Source organism: Aureococcus anophagefferens, assembly GCF_000186865.1.
Source record: "Aureococcus anophagefferens unplaced genomic scaffold AURANscaffold_2, whole genome shotgun sequence".
NCBI classification, from domain to species: Eukaryota; class Pelagophyceae; order Pelagomonadales; family Pelagomonadaceae; genus Aureococcus; species Aureococcus anophagefferens.
The window spans coordinates 2684442-2705317 of record NW_008705562.1 but is presented as its reverse complement, the minus strand read 5'-3'; the positions used below and the strand labels follow the sequence as shown (position 1 = coordinate 2705317).

The 20876-nt window shown below is 72.4% G+C and overlaps 7 protein-coding genes across 7 annotated transcripts in view; 3 read left to right on the top strand and 4 right to left on the bottom strand.

Moving 5' to 3' along the window:
* Window positions 1-1865: 1865 nt before the first annotated feature.
* AURANDRAFT_12227 (hypothetical protein) lies at window positions 1866-2876 on the top strand (the record flags this gene model as incomplete). Its single annotated transcript, XM_009035044.1, has 3 exons — window positions 1866-2132; window positions 2188-2191; window positions 2329-2876. Coding segments are annotated over 3 exons (819 nt in total), but the record flags the coding sequence as incomplete, so codon positions are not given.
* A 3442-nt stretch (window positions 2877-6318) lies between these two features.
* On the bottom strand, window positions 6319-8508 carry AURANDRAFT_70738 (hypothetical protein; the record flags this gene model as incomplete). The annotated part of the gene is made up of 4 exons (XM_009034908.1): window positions 6319-6584; window positions 6704-6836; window positions 6937-7458; window positions 7861-8508. The coding sequence occupies 4 exons, from the start codon at window positions 8476-8478 to the stop codon at window positions 6319-6321; spliced, it is 1539 nt and encodes a 512-aa protein (XP_009033156.1).
* A 761-nt stretch (window positions 8509-9269) lies between these two features.
* On the top strand, window positions 9270-9974 carry AURANDRAFT_61384 (hypothetical protein; the record flags this gene model as incomplete). Its single annotated transcript, XM_009035045.1, has 1 exon — window positions 9270-9974. The coding sequence occupies one exon, from the start codon at window positions 9270-9272 to the stop codon at window positions 9972-9974; it is 705 nt and encodes a 234-aa protein (XP_009033293.1).
* A 438-nt stretch (window positions 9975-10412) lies between these two features.
* On the top strand, window positions 10413-11198 carry AURANDRAFT_61383 (hypothetical protein; the record flags this gene model as incomplete). Its single annotated transcript, XM_009035046.1, has 1 exon — window positions 10413-11198. The coding sequence occupies one exon, from the start codon at window positions 10413-10415 to the stop codon at window positions 11196-11198; it is 786 nt and encodes a 261-aa protein (XP_009033294.1).
* Window positions 11199-11620: 422 nt separating this feature from the next.
* Window positions 11621-12229, bottom strand: AURANDRAFT_61382 (expressed protein; the record flags this gene model as incomplete). The annotated part of the gene is made up of 1 exon (XM_009034907.1): window positions 11621-12229. One exon carries the CDS (start codon window positions 12227-12229, stop codon window positions 11621-11623), a length of 609 nt encoding a protein of 202 aa, XP_009033155.1.
* Window positions 12230-12967: 738 nt separating this feature from the next.
* AURANDRAFT_61381 (expressed protein) lies at window positions 12968-13849 on the bottom strand (the record flags this gene model as incomplete). Its single annotated transcript, XM_009034906.1, has 1 exon — window positions 12968-13849. The coding sequence occupies one exon, from the start codon at window positions 13847-13849 to the stop codon at window positions 12968-12970; it is 882 nt and encodes a 293-aa protein (XP_009033154.1).
* A 194-nt stretch (window positions 13850-14043) lies between these two features.
* Window positions 14044-20876, bottom strand: part of AURANDRAFT_61380 (hypothetical protein) — a gene marked incomplete at both ends in the record, with an annotated part of 8964 nt that continues 2131 nt past the window's right edge. The window contains 11 exons of the mRNA XM_009034905.1: window positions 14044-14946; window positions 15138-15255; window positions 15459-15803; window positions 15971-16131; window positions 16326-17171; window positions 17372-17542; window positions 17743-18742; window positions 19020-19685; window positions 19897-20380; window positions 20522-20525; window positions 20563-20853. Of these exons, the coding sequence (XP_009033153.1) occupies window positions 14044-14946; window positions 15138-15255; window positions 15459-15803; window positions 15971-16131; window positions 16326-17171; window positions 17372-17542; window positions 17743-18742; window positions 19020-19685; window positions 19897-20380; window positions 20522-20525; window positions 20563-20853 (4989 nt within the window). The remainder of the gene's footprint in view (window positions 14947-15137; window positions 15256-15458; window positions 15804-15970; window positions 16132-16325; window positions 17172-17371; window positions 17543-17742; window positions 18743-19019; window positions 19686-19896; window positions 20381-20521; window positions 20526-20562; window positions 20854-20876) is intronic.

Here is a 20876-nt window from a genome sequence, read left to right as displayed (position 1 = left end):
GCCGCGCGGGGCAGCACGCGGCGCTCGTCGCCCGCGAGCGCGACGCGCGGGACCGCGCCGCGGCGGCCCACGCCGCGGAGCTCGCGGCCGCCGCCGCGCACCACGAGTCGTCGCTGCGGTCGACGAGGGACACGGCGCGGCTCGAGGCCGCCGCGGCCGTCGCCGCGGCGCAGGACGCCGCGGCGGAGCGCGTCGGGGCCCTCGAGCGGTCCCTCGACGGCGAGCGGCGCCGCGGCGACGCGGACCGCGCGTCCGCGGAGAAGCGGCGCGACGCGGACCGCGCGGCGTCGGCCCGGCGCCACGAGCGCGCGGTCGCGGCCGTCGTCGCGACCCACGAGGACGAGCTCTACGAGGCGCTGCTCCGCCACGACGCCCTCGCCGCGGCCGCGGCCGCGCACGCCGCGGCCGACGCGGCGCGCGCCGCGGCCGCGGAGCGCATGCTGCGGGACCGCGACTACGACCACAGCCGCGAGCGCAAGCAGGTCGAGCGCACGATCGCGGACCGCGCGCGCGCGGAGCTCGCGGCGCTCCACGACCGCCACGCGCGCGACCTCGAGGGCCAGGCGCGGCGCCACGAGCGCGACGCCGAGGAGCTCGTCGCGGCGCACGAGCGGTCCCGCGAGGACCGCGACGCCGCGCACGGCGCGGCGCTCCGCGCGGCCCTCGACGACCGGGAGCGGGCGCTCGGCGCGGCCCACGCGACGGCCCTCGCCGCGCAGCGCGCCGCCGGCGACGTCGCGCTCCGGCGCCGCGACGAGGCGCACGCGCGCGAGCTCGCGCGGCGCGAGCGCGAGGCCATCGAGCGCTACTCCGTCGACAGGCACCCCGCGGGCGACGTGCCCCTCGCGCGGCGCTACTCGGACCTGCCCGAGCTCCGCGTCGACGCGGCGCTCGACGGGTCCGCGGACGAGCGCGAGGACCCGCGCGGCGACCGCGGCCGGTCCGCGTCCGCGCCCGAGCGGCCCTTGGTCATCGAGCGCGTCACGGACGTCGCGCGCCGCGAGGCGGCCTGGGCGTCGGCGCCCGCGCGGCCGGTGTCGGGGCCCGAGGACGCGTTCCTGCCCCACGAGATCGACCTCTCCGTCGTCGAGCCGCGCGGCGGCGCGTCCGTCTTCTGCGCGTCGTCGGGCGACCGCGACGACGGCCAGATCTCCTGCGACGCGGGCCTCGTCCTCTGCTCGTCGTCCACGTCCGCGATCCTCGACGACCCGGACGAGGAGCCGGGCGACGCCCCGCCGTCGAAGCCGACCTTCATCCAGCAGCTCTCGCGCCGCGGGTCCTCCTTCTACACCTCGGAGCTCGACGACATCGACGACGCCGTCCCCCTCTCCGGCGAGCCCGGGGGCTGGACCTAACTGGCAACGTCGGCCGCGAAGCGACTCGCGTCTGGAGTAGGCTTGGCGTTGCGAAGGCGCTGCTCGGAAGTCTGCTCGGGTTGGCGACGTCGCGCGCCGCTCGGTCCTCATGTTGTCGACAACGTCGGCCGAGAATTGAATCGCTTCGCTTCGGGTCGGCTGCCCCCACCCCGCGCGACCATGGAACTGGCGGCGGGCGCCTACGGGAGCGTGCGGACGGAGGACGACGTCCCCGCGGCGCCGGGGAACACGCGGCGCGTGAGCGTCGAGACGTTCTCGTCCTTCAGCCGCAAGGATGCGCCGGTGCAGCACTCCCTGGCCAAGACGATGAAGACGTCCATCGAGGTGGGCCACCACGGCGACGACGACGGCGACGACGAGGACGCGGCGCCGGACGGCGGCGAGCCGGCGTGGAAGGCGCGGGTCTTCGCCCTCGCCGCGCCCGCGGTCGCGGCGCGCCCGGGCGACGGCGACGTCCTGAAGTCCCACGTGGCGCGGTGCACGCGGCTGAGCCTCTGGATCAACGTGGCGCTGACCTGCGTCAAGCTCTACAACGTGCTCACGTCGGGCTCGCTCGCCGTGCTCGCGTCGCTCGTCGACTCGTGCCTCGACCTCGCGCAGACGCTCGTGCTCTTCGTCGTCGAGCGCAAGGCGCACCTCGCGGCGGACGAGGAGTACCCGGCGGGGCGGAGCCGCCTCGAGCCCGTGGGCGTCATCGTCTGCGCCATGCTCATGGCCGTGGGGAGCCTGGGGGTCATCTACGACGCGGGCGGCTCCGTCGTCGAGGGCGCGACGCGGGGCGGGAACGTCCCAACCTTTCAAAGGCTCCGAGCTCGGTCGTGTTCCACTCGTTTCGGCTGATTCTTGGACGAGCGATCGTCTCTCGGGACGGTCTCGAAGCGTGGATGCTTTTCCCGGCACGCGCGCGCGGGAAACACGCACGTCGAAGCGACGTTGACTCGCCCTTTTTCAGGCGCGACGGGCGCGCCGCCGCCGCTCGACGTGTCGTTCGACACGCTCGCGTCCCTCGGCGCGACGATCCTGTCCAAGGCCTGGCTCTGGGCCTACTGCGCCGCCGTCGCCGAGCGGTCGTCGACGGCGCTGGCCCTCGCCGAGGACCACGCGAACGACGTCATGTCCAACTCCGTCGCCGTCGTCGCGTGCGGCGTCGCGTCGCTCGCGCCGTCGCTCTGGTGGGCGGACCCGGGCGGCGCCATCGCCATCTCCATCTACATCATCATGGCCTGGTGGGACATCGCCCGGGACCACATCGAGCAGATCGTCGGCAAGGGCGCGGAGCCCGACCAGCTCCGCGAGCTCTCCAAGCTCGCGTCCAAGTTCCACGGCGGCTTCGTCCTCGGCACCATCCGCGCCTACCACTTCGGCCCCAACTTCATCGTCGAGCTCGGCATGATCGTCGCCAACGACATGAAGGTCTCCGAGACGCACGACCTCCGCGTCGGCCTCTCGACCGCCGTCGAGGAGCTCTCCTGGGTCGAGCGCTGCTTCGTCACCATCGACGACCAGGCCCACGCGGACCTCGACCGCGGCAACTCCCTCTGACGCGGCCCGCCCGCCCATCCCGCCGGGGACCCCCCGCCCGGCCCCGGATGCCCGCCGCCCCCGTTCGCACCCGCCCACCGTGAATTCGTAATCGACGCCTGCCTGCAAGGACCGCGGTGCTTCGACGCCCAGCATGGGCGTGCCGACCATCTCGCGGAGCGCGCTCTCGGTCGGGCAGCCCCCGGCTCGATTCGACCTTCAACTTGAAGTCAAAGTTGAAGTCAAGCGAGACCTGCTTTGCTGCCCCTCAGCGAGCTAGAGTGGTCCTGCGCCTGGCATCTCGTGCGCAGCGATGGAGGAGCTGGCCGTCTTGACGGACTTCTTTTGCGTCGCCGGCAGCCAAGGCGGTGCGGCGCCAGCGCCGGTGCCAGCGCCGGCAGCCAAGGCGGCGAATGCGCCAGCCGCGAAAAACGGCAATACCAAAGCCGCGCCCGCGAAGGCCGCCAAGGCGCCAGCCGCCGCGGCGCCCGCGCCCGCGGCGTTCGACGCGGCCGGCCTGCCGGCGACGGAGCGCGTCTACCTCACGTACGAGGGCAATTTTCAGCTGAGCTGCGCGGCGACGGTGCTCGCGTGCCGCGCGGCGCCCGGCGCCGGCGGCGCGCCGGCCGTGGATCTCGTCTTCGACGTGAGCGTCTTCCACCCGCAGGGCGGCGGCCAGCCCTCGGACGTCGGCGTCGTCCGGAGCGCGGCGAACGGCTGCGAGGCCGCCGTCGAGCGGGTCAGCTTCGACTTCGCGACGGGCGTCGTCGTGCACCGCGCGGCGGTCGACGTCGCCGACGCCTTTGCTGTGGGCGACGCCGTCGAGCTCGCCGTCGACGCGGCCGCGCGCGAGGCGTACAGCCGGTGCCACACGGCGGGCCACATGGTCGACAGCGCGATGGTCCGCGCGGGCTACGCGCTGCCCCCGACCAAGGGCTACCACTTTCTGGACGCGCCCTACGTCGAGTACAAGGGGGACGTGCCCGCGGCGGAGCGCGACGCGCTCGTCGCGCGCCTGAAGGCCGAGTTCGCGGGGCTGGTCGACGAGGACATCGCGACGACGATCGAGATGATGGAGAAGGCGCGGGCCGAGGCGCAGCTCAACAAGGTCCAGCAGAACTTCGACTTTTCCGTCTTCAAGGACCCGACGGTGCGCGTCGTCGGCGTCGCGGGCTTCCAGTGCCCCTGCGGCGGGACCCACGTCAAATCGACGGGGTCCCTCCGCGACTACACGGTCGTCGGCATCAAGGTCAAGAAGGGCGTCGTGCGGATCAAGTACGACCGGGCTAAAAAGTAGCGTGCTTTTCCCGTTCGGCGATGCGGCGATTGAGGCTGCAGCTCATCTGCAGCTGGAGGAGATGGCGGTAATGGTCTATTGAAGCTCTTCTTGCCCTCAACGAAGGAGGGAGGTGTGGGTCGCCGCAGCGTCGGGCGCGTCGCGCCGCAGCGTCGGGCGCGCGGCGCGCGCGACGATGCCGTCGAAGAAGAAGCCGAGCAAGAAGAAGGGCGCGGCGCTCGCCGAGGCGGCGCTCGCCGAGGCCGAGGCCGCCGAGGCCGCGCAGGCGCTGGCGGCGGCCGAGGCGCGGCGGCGGGCCATGAGCGCGGAGCTCTGCGCGTCGCGGCACCCGAACGTGGACTGGGTCGAGTACGTCGACGAGTCGCAGCTGCCCGAGGTCATGAAGCTCGTCGACGAGGACCTGAGCGAGCCCTACAGCGTCTTCACGTACCGCTACTTCGTGCGGAACTGGCCGAACCTGTGCCTGCTGGCGAAGCTCGGCGGCGAGACCGGGCCTGCATCGTGAGCAAGGCCGAGCTCGAGCACAGCCCCATGGGCGAGGCCGTCTACCGGGGCTACATCGCCATGCTCGCGGTCAACGACAAGTACCGCCGCTACGGCATCGGCACCGCGCTCGTCTGCCGGTCCATCGAGCGCATGCGCGAGATCGGCTGCGACGAGGTCATGCTCGAGACGGAGGTCACGAACAAGGTCGCCCTGGGGCTCTACGAGAAGCTCGGCTTCGCGCGCGACGAGCGGCTCTTCAAGTACTACCTCAACGGCGTCGACGCGTACCGGCTGAAGCTCTGGTTCCACTAGGCTTAACGGCGGTGCGGGAGCGCGTGGACGCGGTGTCGAACCGGCGGACGCTCCGCAAACAGGGGTTGGGGAGCGCGCGGTCGCACCGGCGGACGCGCCGCGAGGCGCGGGCGCGGGGGCGGGTCGGGCGCCTACTGGCGGATCTGGAAGGCCGCGGCGTCGGACGGCGCGAGCTCGAGGCCCGGCATGTCGGGCATGGAGCCGTCGGAGTCGGAGCCGGAGTCGGAGGCCTCGAGCGCGCAGGCCGCGGACGCGGCGGGCGCGTCGAGCTCGGCGACGTAGGCCGCGAGCGCGGCCGCGTCGCCCGCGGCGTAGAGGACGACGTCGCCGCGGCCGTCGGGCGCCGGGAGCGCGTCGCCGAGGAGCGCGGCGTCGTCGTCGAGGAGCCAGTCGCCGCGGCCGGCGGGCCGCGGCGCCGCGAGCGCGCGGCCGGCGCCGAGCGCGCGCGCGGCCGCGGCCCGGAGGTCCGCGACGGCGTCCGTCGCGCGGAGGTCGGGGAGGGGCGCGGCGACGTCGGCCTCGCCGCCGACGTCGACGACGACGACGGCGAGGCACGACGGGTCCCAGGCCCGGAAGGCCGGGCCCGCGACGTCGCGGACCTCGAGGACCCAGGCGTCGCCGCCGCCCGCGTCCGCCGCGGCGCCGCGCTCGGGCAGCGGCGCGCCGAAGCCGCAGGCCCGGGACGCGTCCCAGGCCCGCAGCCGGCACTCGACCTCCGGCGCGTCGCCGTCGCGGTCGCCGAGGAGCGCCGCGCGCGCGTCCGCGAGCGCCTCGGCCGCGGAGACGTCGCGGGGCCACGCCGACCGCCACGTCCGCGCGCCGGGGAAGAGTCGCACGTCGACGGCCAGCGTCGCGCGCGACGCGGCCGCCGCGGCCGCGGCGTCGCGGAGCACCGCGTTCTCGACGAGGATCTCGTCCTTGAGCGCCCGGGGCACGCCCTGGGCGCTCAGGCCCATGTCGACGGCGTCCTCGCGGTCCTCGGCGAGCTCGTCGAGCACGTCCCCGCGGAGGTAGACGAGCACGTAGGCCGACGTGCCGTCCGCGCGGCGGCTCCCGTCCGCGTCGACGGCGCCGCACGCGTCGTCGTTGAAGGTCCACCACGCGCCCGTGGCCAGGTCCTTGACCTCGGCCTCGTAGTGGCCCGCGTGCGTCGTGCCCACCTGTGCCGAATTCAAATCTTCAACGCGACTTCAATGTGAGCGTATTTGAAAGTTTCGATGCGAGCTCTTCGACTCTGCTTCGAGAACTCGACGAGGGCGATCGATTCGTCCAAAAATCAGCCGAATCGACTTCGATGTGACCGAGCTAGAGAATTCTGAAGTTTGGTCAGGACCACCCAAACCAGTGGTTGAATTCGGCACAGGTGCCCACGTGGAGGAGCGCGCCGCAGAGGCCGTAGTCCGCGCCACCGAGCGCGAGCCGCGCGGGCACGTCGACGGGCCGCTCGTCCTTGACGCGGTCCATGGCGTCCCAGTCCATGGCGAAGCGCTTCAGCGTGAGGAAGAGCGCGCCGGGCGGCGACGCGATCGCCTCGCGCTTCGAGTGGGCGACGCGCTCGCCCGTCGCCGCGCAGTCGACCTCGACGTCGTCGCCTGCGTGGGGTCCAACGACCGGTCCGGGGGAAACCCGCCGCGCTCGAGAACTCTCTCGTCGGCGTCGATTCGGCTCGCGTTCGGACGAATCGATGGCCCTCGTCGAGCTCTCGAAGCACGGCGGAACGCCTCGAAGACGCTCGCATCGAAGTCGGGTGGGAATCCGCGCGGGTCGTCGCCCGCGAAGTACGCGGCGAGCGCGGCCTCGACGGTCGGCCGGTCGAGGCCGAGGTGGAGCTCGAGGAACTTGACCTGCGGTCGAGCTCCGATCCCGCCCGCGCTCCGCGACGCGGGACGCGCGTGTCCCCCCCCCCCCCCCTCTCTTCGCCGCGCGCTCCCCGCCGTCGCGGACGCCGGGCGGCGCGGGCTCGCCCGACCGCGGCGGCCGCGTCCCGTCCTTGCGCTCGAGCACGGTCACGGTCGTCCCGCCGCAGAGCTCGTCGAGGGCCGCGCGCGCCGAGCCGTGGAAGCCCCGGTCGCAGAGGACGTTGAGGCACTCGGACACGTCCTGCTGCTCGAGCGCCTCGGCGCCCGACCAGCCGAACGCCGCGACGAGGTCGCGCGTCGACGCCGCGCGCGCGTCGCCGAGCACGAGGCGCGCGAAGAGGCGCTGGAGCTCGCCCGTGATCTTCAGATCCGCGCTCGGCGCGGCCGGCGGCGACGCGTCGTCGCCGGACGCGTCGTCGCCGGACGCGTCGTCGGACTCGTCCGGGCGCCACTTGAGGATCGCCTCGCGGACGGGGAGCATGAAGAGGAGCTGGAGGAGCGCGTTGAGGTAGCACGTCGCGCCCTCGTTGTAGAGCCCCACGGGGGCGCCGGGGGCGCGGAGGGCCGGCCCCACGGGGGCGCCGGGGGCGCGGAGGGCCGGGGGCGCCTGGCCGGGCATCGTGGCTTTGTGGCGAAGACCCGAAGCGATCGAGTCCTCGATCGACTCGAGGCCGCGGCCGGCGCGCCGGACGAGACCTCGGACGAGCCGGCGCCTCGCACCTCGGACGCCTCGCCGAACTCGTCCTTCGCCGCGCCGCGACGTCCTCCGCAACGCGACCCCGCTGGCGCGGGACGCCGACGCCGCGGGCGAAGACCTCGGAAATCAAGCAAATTCCAGTTACGGACGAGCGCGGCGAGCGGGCGCCGCGCGCTTCCGCGCGCGGGCCTCGCGGGGGCGCCGCGGCGCCGCGGGGCGGAGAACCCCGCGGCGACGCGGCGGTCCCCGGCTTCACCTGAAGAGGAGCTCGAGGCGCTGGCGGGCCTCGGCGAGCTGCGCGTCCGTGAGCACGCCGCCCTCGCCGTCGGCGGCGGCCGCGGCGGCCGCGGCGCTGGGCGTGAACTCGACGTCGTCGACGGTCTCGTCCGGGGGCACGATGCACGTGCCCTTGGGGATCTGGAGGAGCGAGACGCGCTCGTCGCTCTCGCAGAAGAGCTCGAGCGCGGACATCTCCATGCGGTGCGGCGTCGGCTCGAAAAAGCCCTGGGCCCGCAGGACGAGGGCGAAGCGCCGCGCCTCGTCGGCGGCCTCGAAGGCGAGGACGATCTCGCGGCCGTTGCTCGACAGGCTGTGGATGCCGTCGCCGGACTCGTCGCCCCGGAAGAGCACGACCCACGCGTGGTCGAGCGCCGTCGCGCGCATCTCCTCGCGCCGCGCCTCGTCGCGCTCGGCGCGCCGCATCTCCTCCGCGCGCTCCCGCAGGCCCCGGAGGAGCGAGTCCGTCGTCGCGTCGGCCGACAGGGCGTCGAAGGCCGCGCGCGCCGTGATCGGATCCCGTTCCGGCGAATCTTTGTTCTGCGCGCACAACGGGGCCAATTTTTTGGTCGCGCTGGCCGCGGGGGACACGAAGGCGGCCGCGGGGAGCGTCAGGAGGCGCAGGAGGACGAGAAGGGGGCGGGCGGGCGCCATTCTACGCAAAGATCGGATCAATGCGTCGAGCAGCTCGGCTGGGTTGATTATCGCGCTTCACTGTTCGCGGTTCCCAACTTCAAGGCCAAAGTTGCAGTTACGTGCGACGCGCCCAGCGAAGCTCTGGCTCGTGAAGATGACAACTGGAACCTTGAATAAAGATCCACAAACTGCGACGAAATCGCGTGCATCATCAGCCCCAGAGGATCGGCAGCCTTTGACTGCAACCCAAAGACAAGTCAGGCAAAGCCCCGAACGACATCAAACGAGCCCAAAGAAGAAAAGCTAGTTCAAGTGGATTGTAAGCTTTGGCGGCGCGCCCGCGCTTCGACGGGAGCGCATCTTCGTTGACGGGAATTTGGGCGGCGCTGAGCCCCCGCGCGGGGCTGCCCCAGCGCGGCGGCAGCCGGCGGCAGCCCTGACGAGAAGACCGGCCGCGGGCGCGTCGCCGACGCCGCCGGGCGACGGGCGACGCGCCCAGGATAATCAAGGGCCGGGGCCCTCGGGCTCGGCGCGCCAGGCCGCCGCGGCCGCGGCTGGAAGACCAACGCGCGGCCCGGCCGCGGCGGCGCGCCCTGCGACCCTTACCTCGCGGCTCGTGGCGGCGCCGGGACGCGTCGTCGCACTAGCAGGGCTCCGCCAGGCCGCGTCGCGACGCGAGCGTGATCCGACGAGGCCGGGCGACCATCGAGGCCTCCATCGTCGAGCGTCGCGTGTCGCTGCACACCCCGGGCCATCAAGCATCGCCTAAAACGCCGCCGACGCCGCCGACAACACCACCGCCAGCAACCATGGGCCTCTCCACCGTCGAGGAAGTCGATGCGTTCATGCTCACGCACTCGTACGTGTCCGGCTACGCCTTTAGCCCCGCGGACGTCGAGGTCTTCGGCAAGATCTCGCTGCCGGACGCGGGCAAGTTCCCGCAGGCCTACCGCTGGTACATCCACATCGCGGCGCTGACGGGCGTCAAGTGCCTGGCGCTCGTCGCCGGGTCCTCGGGCGGCGCGGCGCCGGCGCCGGCGCCCAAGGCCGCCAAGGCCGCGCCCAAGGCCGCGCCCGCGCCCGCGCCCAAGGCGGCCGAGCCGGCCGCCGAGGACGACGACGACGACTTCTGGGGCGACGACGAGGAGCAGACGGAGGAGGAGAAGGCCGCGGCCGCCAAAAAGCTCGAGGAGGCCAAGGCCAAGGCCATGGCCAAGCTCGCGAAGAAGGAGGTCGCGCAGCGGTCACTGTGCGCGCTCGAGATCAAGCCCTGGGAGGCGGAGCAGGACCTCGAGGAGCTCTTCAAGAAGATCAAGTCCACCTTCGTCCGCGAGGGCCTCAAGTGGTCCGAGGTCTGCAAGCTCGAGGACGTCGCCTTCGGCGTCAAGAAGATCATCTGCACGGCCGTCATCAACCAGACCATGTCCATGGACGCCATCATCGAGGAGATCACCGAGGAGGCCTTCGCCGACGAGGTCCAGTCCATGACCATGACGTCCATGTCGCTCCTCTAGGGAGCCGCGGAAAGCCGCCGCCGCCGCGCGGACCGACGGCCGGCGGCGACGGGCGGCGCGGCGCCGCGCGCGCCGCGCGCCGCCACCGATAAACCACGTCAGCTAGGGACGACGCCGCGCAGGTCGGGGAACCGCGCGCGGAGCGGAACATCCGCGCGCATAGCCGCGCCGACGGCTGGTTGAACGCCAAGTTGCTGAGCCTTTGGTGTGCACAATCGATCACTGACGATGGTGGTGCCGCACGTGCGCGCCGTCGCCGTCGCCGCCCTCGCCATGGCCGCGCGCGTGCCGATCGGTCGGCGCCGCCTCCTCGCGGCGGCGCCGTCGATCGTCGGTGCGCCGGCGTCGGCCATGTGGCAGCTCTGGACCTCCGACGACATGGAGTTCTTCGTCGACAAGTACGCGACGCCGGGCGACGCGGCGTCCGTGCTCGGTGCCATGGACCGGTGCGCGGAGACGAGCTGGATGATGAACATGGGCCCCGCGAAGGGCGACCTCATCGAGGCCGCGGTGCGCCGGAAGCGGCCGCGGCGCGTGTTGGAGATCGGCACGTTTTTAGGCTACATGTCGATCCGCCTCGCGCGGTCCATGCCGCGCGACGCGACGCTGACGACCATCGAGGTCGACCGCACCACCTACGACGCGTCGCTGCGCATCCGCGCGAAGGCGCTCGACGCGGCGACGCTGCGCCGCGTCGACGCCGTCTTCGGCAACGCGTCCGACGTGCTCCCGCGGCTCGGCGCGCCCTTCGACGCCGTGCTCATGGACCACTGGAAGCCCGACTACGCGCGGGACCTCGAGGCCCTGCGGGCGCGGGGGCTCCTCGCGGACGGCGCGCTCGTCGTCGCGGACAACGTGCTCTTCCCGGGCGCGCCCGAGCTCCTCGACTACCTCGCCGTGCCCTACGTGCGCGGGAGCGACGACGTCTCCGGCCAGGCCTGCCTGGTCGCCGCCTCCGAGGTCGACGCGGCCTACGTGAAGAAGGTCCGGGGCCAGCTCCGCGCGTCGCGCGCGCGGCTCAAGCGCGGCGACGACGTCGCGGACGACGTCGCGGACCTCGAGGCCAAGGTCGACGCGGCGGCCCGCGCGGCCGGCGCGCGGCCGGCCCGGGACGCGTCCTTCCGGTCGCCGAGCTTCGACACGACGCTCGTGCGCTCGCCCTTCGAGTACCGGCCGGACACGCCCGACGGCATGACCTTCTCCACCTTCGTCCGGGGGCGATGACCACCGGCGCTAAACGCCGCCTGCCCCTTTCGCTTCGAACGGCGCGCCTCCCCCAGGAGCGCCCGGGTCTCCCTCTCTCGGGCGCATCGGGGAGGTAGAAACAAACGGTGCATACATGGGATTAACATGCCACTGGTTGTTCTTTCGTTCGTTCGTTCAAGTTCGTCAGGCGCTAATTTGGATTACGTACTGGGGGTGTACTAGTATGTGCTTGCTTGCTTGCGCGCCGGGGAACGTGGGATTCGGAAAGAGCGGGCGGTCGTCGTGCGTCGTCGCACAGGAAGTCTTGAACGCGATGAGCGCGTCTACTTCTTGGCCGGCTTCTTCGCCGTGGGCTTCTTGGCGGCGGGCTTCTTGGCGGTGGGTTTCTTGGCGGCGACCATTTTGATGATGCCAGTGGGAGTTCACATACAAGTAGGGTTTCAGATCCGCGCGATGGCCTCCGCCTCGACGGCGCCGGCCTCGACGGGGACGTCCCCCCCGCCGCCGTCCTTCGGGCTCCTCGGCGTGACCAGCCCCGACAGCGCGCGGCCGACGTCGAGGAGGCCGCGCCGCGATCCCACGAAGCAGGAGCGCAACTCGTCGCCGCTAAAGTTCGCGAGGATGATCAGCCAGAGTGCAATGAGAAGCGTGGACGCGAGGAGCACGACGAGGAGGCTCGCGAACACCTTGCCCGAGAAGACGCCGTCGTGCTGCTCGAGATTGTCCGTCGCGAACACCATCAGCGCGTAGAAGAACACGAGGACGAGCTCCGTCTGCGCGACCTCGGAGACGACCCCGTCGTCCTCCTCGACGTAGGGCTCGTAGTGGCTGAAGACGCGGTAGGAGATGAGGCTGCCGAGGAGCCCGATGGCGATCTGGGAGATGGAATCGGGCACGAACATGGACAGGCACCCCGTGAGGAAGATGCGGCGGGAGACCTCGTAGACCATGAACATGAAGCAGCTCGGTTTGAACTCCTCGTAGAGGAACCGCACGCTCTCCAGCGTCGGGTCGTTCGCCCGCGCCTCGAGCTTCTGAAACTGGACCATCGATTCCGCGTGCCGCTCGAGCGCCTCGTGGAGAGCTGACACGAGGACTGGCCGGTGAGATTGCTGTAGTAGCCGAGCGGACACTGTGCGCAAGATGACGCCGCAGCACCCGACGTCGTCCCGACGGGACACGGCGTCGCGGCCGAGGCGCCCTCGACGGGCACGAACGTGCCGGGCTCCGCGAGCTTGCAGCTCGTCTGGCCGAGAGCGTCCGAGTACGTCCCGCGCGAACACGGCGTGCAGTCGCTCTCGCCGGCGGCGGAAATGGTCCCCGCGGGGCACTCGACGACGAGCGCGTCCGTCGTCGCGCGAGCTTCGGTAACCGCGACCTCCGTGCTTCCAGTGATGGTCGCCAGCCGCGCTCGACGCCTCGTCGATGGCCGCCGACGCGAGCGACGTGCCGGTCGCGCGGTCGTCGAGCGCGCTTTGCGCGTCTCCGGTCGATATCGAGGAGAGCAGCGTGTCCTGGAAGCCATCCTTGAACCGGTCGAGGTCGAGTTCCTCTCCGGGAACGAGGGTGTAGTTCGCGTAGGCGACGAAGGAGATCTGATCGTGGTTCGCCGCCGTCGCGAGACGACGGCGGGCAGCAAGATGCACGTCCCGCGCTGTGGTCCTCGTCATGTTTCATCATGTGCGTGCCTAGCTCGGTCCCTCGCAGTCCACCCGGCGGCGCCTTCGCGCGTCCCGGCCCGCGAACCCCCGCGTGGTCTGAACAGCGCCCGTGCCACGCGACGCGCTTTACGACCGGTACCCGCACCCGAACTTGATGGTCGGCGCGCTCCAGCCCAGGCCATCGCAGAGGAAGGCGAGGTTCTTGTAGTTCTGGCCCATGTCGCCGAGCGCGCCGTTGATCGTGCTCGTCGACGACATGCGCACCTTGGACCCGCTCCCGGTCTCGCCGACGGACAAGTAGAGCGCGTCGACGTAACCGCCGGACGTCGCGTGCGTCGCCGACGTCGTGAAGCGCCACGGCAGCGGCGGGTCGAAGCCGAACGGGTAGTCGCCCTGGTCGTCCTCGGAGACGTGGCCGGACGCGTCGCGCTTCGACGCCTTGGCGTAGCCGCCGTCGCCGCCGCCGGACTCCAGGTACGCCCTGAGCGCGAGGTACGTCGCGTCGACGCCGCCAGCGACGTCTATCTCGGCGACGCAGCACGCGTTGCCGCAGCTGCCCTGGTCCCAGTGCGTGCAGTCCGGCACGCGGTCGTGGTTCGGGGACTTGTGCTGGCCGCACGTCGCCGTCGTCGCGTACTCGTCCGTCGCGCTCGCGAGCGCGAGGTTGTCGTCGTCCGCGGCGGCGTCGTCGTCCGCGGCGGCGTCGTCGTCCGCGGCGGCGTCGTCCGCGGCGGCGTCGTCCGCGGCGGCGGCGTCGTCCGCGGCGGCGTCCAACGCGGCGAAGTCGTCGATGAGGTCGTCGAACTGCACGAGCGTCTCGAGCTCGACGTCGTCCGCGGACGCGACGAAGTCGTCGAGCTGCACGAGCGACGCGAGCACGATGTCATCGGTTCTCTGTTTTCTCCTCAAGTGCAGAATCGAGAGAGGCGAGATGAGCATGAGGAGGACGCCGAACGCGGCGGCCGCGGCGCGCCAGCGCGCGCGCGCGACCTGGAGCTGCTGATCCATAGCCTACGTCGCGGACCGGGATCTTGCTGCCGGCGCACTGCACGATCGAGCTCGACGCGAAGCGGCCCGTGCTCAATAGACACGAGATAGACCGCTCAGAGCTTCATCGCATCAGGCGTCTATGGCTCGTCGATCGCGCAGGTCAAGGTGCGTTTCAACCAACCTGCACTTCAACCTGCCTCCCCTTTCTTGGCTTACTTGTCGTCGCGGGACCCCTTCCTCGGCCGCGGGTCCTTGTCGCGCGACGCGCGCTTGCCCGCCGGCGACGGCGGCGTGCCCCCGAAGGAGAAGAAGGGCGGCGGCGCGGCCTTGTCGGCGCTCTTCGCGCTCGCGTCCTCGGAGCCCGGCGGCGGCGGCGGCGCCCAGGTCGCCCGCGACTTGGGGTCGTCGAGCTGGGCCTTGGACAGGTACTTGGGCACGAGGCAGAGGGGCTTGGGCCCCGGCAGCGCGCCGCCCTCGAGCTTGAGCGCCGCGCGGCAGAGGAGGTAGCGCAGGAGGTAGTCGAGCTTCCGCGCGAGGAGCCGCGCGCGCTTCTTGTCGCTCGGGGGCTCGTTGAGGCTCAGGAGGCTCCTCGCCTTGCTCGCCTTGCTCGAGCTCGCCGTCGACGCGACGGAGCCGTCGTCGCCGCCGTCCGGCGGCGCCGCGTCCGCGTCGTCGCCCGCGGCGCCGTCCTCCTTGGCCTGCGCGACGAGGCCGTGGACGAGGTTCGCGAGCGCCGGGCCCTCGCCGTCGGGCACGTGGAACTCGGGCAGGTCCGCGTCCTTGGCCGCGCGCTCCCGGGCCGCGGCCTCGTCCGCGAGGCGCCGGATCTTCGCCGCCTCGTCCTCGATGGCCCGCTCCGCGTCGAGGGGGTGGGTCCGCAGCACGAGGGGCGGCACGGTCGCCGCGTCGGCGAGGCGGCAGAGCGCCTCGAGGAAGTCGACGTAGCGCTGCGTCCCCGGCTCCTCGTCCGCGGACCGCGAGTCCGGCGCGATGGGCCGCGACCGCCAGAAGGCGTGGTAGGCCGCGTCCGGCGGCAGGTCCAGGTAGGACGTGCGGTCCAGGTCCGCGTCCTCGAGGAACGCGAGCCACTTCTCGAGCGACAGGTGGCCGTTGACCTGCGCGGGCGTCGACCGTCGCGCGTCGACGTCGGGGCCGCGCTCCGGGACTCTCGAGCTCGGTCGCATCGGAGCCGATGGTTCGACGCGTCGCGCGCGCTTCTCGCGTGTCCTCTAGCCGCGGTCCGGACCGCTCGATCGCGCGCGCGCGGACGTCGGGCAAAAGGGGTGATTCGCGCGCGGCCGCGGACGTGCGCGCGGACGTGGCTCGCGTCGTCGTCGCTCGTCGAGAGGCTCACGAAGAGGCGCTGGAGCTCGCGCGTGTGGGCGCCGAGGCCCCGCTCGACGTCCCGCGTGTAGAAGAGCGACCTGGGCAGCAAAAGGGTGCGAAATTCCCAACTTCAAAGGCTCCTATCTCGGCCGTTTTCCACTCGTTTTGGCTGATTTTTGGACGAGCGATCATCTCTCGGAACGGCCTCGAAGCGTGGATGCTTTTTCCGGAACGCGCGCGCGCGGAACACTCACGTTGAAGCGACGTTGAATCACCCTTTTGCTGCCCTGAGAGCGACGACCGGAAGCCGTCGCGCGGCTCGAGCGCGGCCCGGGGCGCGCGGAGCGCGACCTGCTGCAGCAGCATGGCCATGGCCTTGGCGGGCCGCGGCGGCGGCTTGAGGCCCATGTAGAGCTGCAGGGCCACGCGCACGAGCACCTCGACGAACCGGGCCCGGTCGAGCCGCGGCGGCGCGGCCCGGTCGACGTCGCCCGACGCGGCGCGGTCGCGGCCGCCGCCCATGCCCGCGGTGGACATGGCGAAGTTGAGCATGGCCTCGGCCTGGCGCTCGGCCTTGGTCTTCTTCTTCTTCCGCTCCGCGGGCCGGTCGTCGCCGGCCTCGGAGCCGTCGGGCGTGCCCTCGGCGCTCGGCGGTCGCGCGGCGGACGCGCGGCGGCTCGCGGTGATGAGGCCGCCGCCGCCGCCCTCGGCGAGCGCCGCCGCCGCGACGAGCGACGGGTCGACGGCGGGGCCGTCGTCGTCGCCGTCGTCGCCGTCGTCGTCGTCGTCGTCGTCCCGGGCGCGTCGTCGAACGAGCCCGCGGGCCGGTTCCGGGGGTCCGGCGACGCGAGCGACCCCACCGTCGACGCGTCGCCGTGGCTCGCGTCGTCCTGCGAGTCGTCGCCGCCGCCGGGGCCGCCCGGGTGCGCGACGCTATGCTCGCGGTCGACCTCGAAGCCCGGGAGCACGGCCGCCTGGGCAGGACAAGAGAGATTAAATGTCGCTTCAACGTGAGTGTTCCGCGCGCGCGCGTTCTTGAAAAAGCATCCACGCTTCGAGACCGTTCCGAGAGATGATCGCTCGTCCAAAAATCAGCCGAAACGAGTGGAAAACGACCGAGAAAGGAGCCTTTGAAGTTGGGAATGTCGCTCTCTTGTGCTGCCCTGACGGCCGCGGCCGCGGCGTTGCCGAGGATGACGCCCTGGCCGCCGCGCTGGCTCGGCGCGAGGCCCAGGCCGCCCCGGTCCGCGCCGGGGAGGAAGGTCGTCGTCGCCGTGACGTTGCCCCGCCGCCGCGTCGCCTGCGTGCCCGTCGCGAGCTGGAAGATGCTCCGCGCCTGCGCGTCGGCGAGCCGCGCCTGCGCGGCCGTCGCCTGGCCGAGCACGCCCAGGTCGCCGAGGCAGGCGAGGAGGTGCTGCTCGTGGAGGAAGAAGAGGTCGCCGCCCTTGGGCGCGGCGTCGTCGCCGCCGTCGTCGTCGGACGACGAGCTCGAGCTCCGCGACGCGGCGTCGTCGTCGTCGCCGCCCGCGGCGGCCGCCGCGGCGTCGTCGTCGCCCCGGTCGCCCCGGCTGCTCCGGCGCGCCGCCTTCTTCGGCGCGCCGAGGGCCTGGAGCGCGCAGTAGTGGTCGAAGAGGTAGCAGATCTTGCGGAAGTCGGACCGCGACAGCGCGGCGGCGACGGCCGCGAAGACCGCGTCGGGCTCCGCGGGCGGCGCGGGCGGCGGCGGCACGTGGACCTCGTCGGGCACGTCCTTGAAGGCGTCGCGCTCCTTGGCCTCGCGCTCGAAGCTGTCGAGGTCGTCGTCGTCGTCGCCGTCGTCCTCGTCCGCGCGGCGCTCCGCGGCCTCTTTGGCCAGCGCCAGCGCCGCGGCGCGCTCCTCCGACTTCCGCACGGCGGCGGCGTGGAGGCGGCCCTCGGCCGTGGCCACCTCGCGCTCCGCGGACGCGACGCACGTCGCGAACGCGCGCTGCTCGAGCGCCTTGGCCCAGTCGCCCGCGCACGCGGCCTCGCAGACCTGGGCAGGAAAAGGGTGCGACATTCCCAACTTCAAAGGCTCCTATCTCGGTCGTTTTCCACTCGTTTCGGCTAATTTTTGGACGAGCGATCATCTCTCGGAGCGCTCTCGACGCGTGGATGCTGTTTCCGGAACGCGCGCGCGCGGAACACTCATGTTGAAGAGAACTTGAATCACTCTTTTCCTGCTCCGTCGCAGACCTTGTCCGTGTCCTCGAAGACGCAGTCGCGCGTCTGGTACTGGCGCTGGTTGAACGTCGACCCCTCGAGCACGAAGGGCTCCTCCTCGTCGGACTCGTCGGCGTCGCTCGGCGCGTCGTCGCCGGGCTCGGGCGGCTGGCCCGTGACGAGCGTGAGCGGCGCGGGCGCGACCTGGGCAGCACAAGAGTGATTCAACGTCGCTTCAACGTGAGTGTTCCGCGCGCGTGCGTAACAAAAAAAACATCCACGCTTCGAGACCGTTCCGAGAGATGATCGCTCGTCCAAAAATCAGCCGAAACGAGTGGAAAATGGCCGAGATCAGAGCCTTTGAAGTTGGGAATTTCGCTCTCTTGTGCTGCCCTGGGCGCGACGTGGCCCGGCGGCGGCGCGGCGCCGCATGCGCCGGGCGCGCCGGCCCGGGCGTCCGGCGGCCGCGGCGCGTCCGGCGGCCGCGGCGCCGACGGCGGCAGGACCGCGGGCGGCGCCGCGGGCGGCGGCGCGGCGCCGAGGCCCGGGCCGTCGCGGAGCGCGCCGGGCCCGAGCGCGGCGACGGCGTCCGGCGGCGGCAGGTGGAGCAGCGACGACGGCGCCGACGCGGCGCAGGGCGTCTTGGGCCGGTGGTAGAAGTAGAAGCCGCCCTCGTCCTCGCGGTCGTCCGGGTCCCAGCGCCGCTCGCTGAACATGCCGTCGCAGACGCGGCTGCCGGCGACGCGGCCCCACTTGGCGAGCCGCGGCGCGTCGCCGCCGAGCGTGCGCCGCCGGCCGTCGCCCGCGAAGTGGAACCACTCGCGCTCCGCCGTCTCCGTGGGCGACAGCATGACCCAGGACGCCGCGGGCCCCCGGGCGCCCGCGGCCGCGGGCCGGCCCGCGCGCGCGCCCGCCGCGGCCTCGTCCTCGGCCAGGGCCGCGGCGAGCTTCTTGCCCTTGGTCGTCGACGAGTCGTCGAGGCCCCCGGCGGCGTCCCGCGCCTGCTCGCGCTGGAGGCGCGCGACCGCGTCGCCGGGCCGGCCGAGCGACCGCGCGAGGCGGCCCGCCTCGCCCGCGCGGGGCCGCCGCGGCGCGGAGTCGCGCGAGCCGAGGTCGCTCACGGCGCGGGAGTCGCCGCCCTCGCGCGACGCGCCGTCGTCGAAGAGCGCGACGGCCGGCGGCCGGTCGAGCCTCGCGAGGGGCCCCGGCGACGCCGCGGCGCGGCTCGGCGGCCGCGGCCGCGCGGGGTCGTCGACGCCCACGAAGCGGTTGATCGGCGGCCGCCAGCGGCTCGGGTCCTCGGCGCCGCCGCCCAGGAGCCGCGTCGAACGGAGCGTCGCGTTCGCCTCCTCGAGCGGCGACCCCGCGGCCTGCCACAGGTTCGTCGCGGACCCGCGGAGGAGCCTGTGCCGAAACCAAATCTTCAACCAGACTTCAATGTGAGCGTATTCGAACGATTTGGACCAGATTCTTTCACTGTGCTTCGAGAACTCGACGAGAGCGATCGATCCGTCCAAAAATCAGCCGAATCGACTTTGATTTGACCGAGCTAGAGAATTCTCAAGTTTGGTGGGGACCCCCCAAACCAGTGGTTGGTTTCGGCACAGGGAGGAGCGCGTGGACGCGCGGCGGCACGAGCGGGTCGCCGTCGTCCAAGGCCACGCGGAAGGGCTCGTCGCACCCGCCCGCGCCGCCCCAGCCCAGCCGCTTCTTGCGCTCCACGAGCGCGCGCTGGCCCGCGACGCCCGCGGACGCTTCCGCGAGCTGGTGCCTACCGCGCGCGTCGGTCGCGATCGTCGTCCCGGTCCACAAATCTCTCGAACGTCGGTCGCGGGACGCCGGCCGGCGCCGGTAGAGCGCCGCGCGGCACGGCGCGTCGCTGAGCAGGTTCGCGAGCACGGCGCGCCCGAAGTCGCCGAAGTCGGCGCCGCGGCCCGGCGATCCAAAGTCCGGCGCCGCGTCGTACCGGGCGACGCGGAGGAGCAGGGGCAGCGCCTTGGCGCAGATGGCGACGCGCGCGGACGGCTCCACGGAGAGGTTGAGCAGCGCGCGGAACGCGTCCTCGGTGACCGCGCGGACGCCGCCGGCGACGTCGCCGCCGCCGCCGCCGCGGAAGGTCTCGCCGTGGTAGGCGACGCGCGCGAGCGCGCCCACGAGGCGCGCGTCCGCGCCGAGGCGCCGCCGCGCCGTCGGGCCCGTCGTGAGGAGCACGATGGCCCGCACGGACGCGGACAGCGTCGCCGCGCGGGGCGTCGCCCAGGCGTCGGCGCCGACGTCTTCGGCGGCGAGGAAGCCGCCCGAGACGCGCGCGAGGTCCGCGACCATGGCCTCGAGCGCGCCGTCGGACCTGCGTGGAAATCAAATCTTCAACCCGACTTCAATGTGCGCGTATTTGAATGTTTCGACACGAGCACTTCCGCTGCGCTTCGAGAAATCGACGAGAGCAATCGATTCGTCCAAAAATCAGCCAAATCGACTTCGATTTGACCGAGCTAGAGAGTTCTGAAGTTTGGCCCCGACGTCCCAAACCAGTGGTTGATTTGCGCACAGCGTCGGACGCGTGCCGCGCGAGCGACGCGCGCTGGCGCTGCGACTGCTGGCACATGGCCACGGCGAGGAGCACGGCGCCGGACTTGAGCGCCAGGGCGAGGGACGCGCGCTCGCCGGCGGCGGCGTCGTCGTCGAGCGGGCGCCGCGCCGCGGGCTTGGGCGCCGCGGCCTCGGGCGCGCCGTCCGCGGCCAACAGGAACATGATGGGCGTCGGCAGGTCGTCGAGGGCGGCGATGCGGTCCTCGGACGCCGCGCCGGAGCAGACGATGGCGTAGAGCGCCGCGACGGCGAGGCAGCGCACGCGGACGAATTTCGTGACGTCGGGCTTCTGCGACACGCGCGCGGCCGCCTGCGCGCGCGTCGCGGCCTCGCAGAGCCGGGGCAGGCCGCCGGCCTCGACGACCTCGGCGGACCCGTCGGGGTCCCGCGCGAGGAGCGCCAGCGCCGCGAGGGCGACGGCGTCGCTCACGTCGCGCGCCGCGGCGCCGAGGCCTGCGTAGAATTCAAATCTTCAACCCGACTTCAATGTGCGCGTAATTGAGCGGATTGCGCCAGATTCTTCGGCCGTGCTTCGAGAACTCGACGAGAGCAATCGATTCGTCCAAAAATCAGCCGAATCGACTTCGATTTGACCGAGCTAGAGAATTCTCAAGTTTGGTCAGGACCACCCAAACCAGTGGTTGAATTCGGCGCAGGCCGAGGCCCGCGAGGACGCGCGCGGCCGCGCCGCCGCGCGCGGCCGCGCCGCGGTGCTCCACGCGCCGCAGCAGCGCCCAGACGGCGACGGTGCCGTGGCCCCGCACGGGCCCGTCGCGCGCCTCGTCGCAGAGGGCCACGGCGGCCTCGACGTCGCCGTCGTCCCACGGCGCCGCGGGCGCGTCCGAGCCGCGCGCGGCGACGCGGCCCACGAAGGCCGCGAGGTGCGCGGCGACGCGCCGCGCGGCGTCGGCGGCCGCGGCGTCGCCCTGGGCCGCCGCGGCCTTGCCCG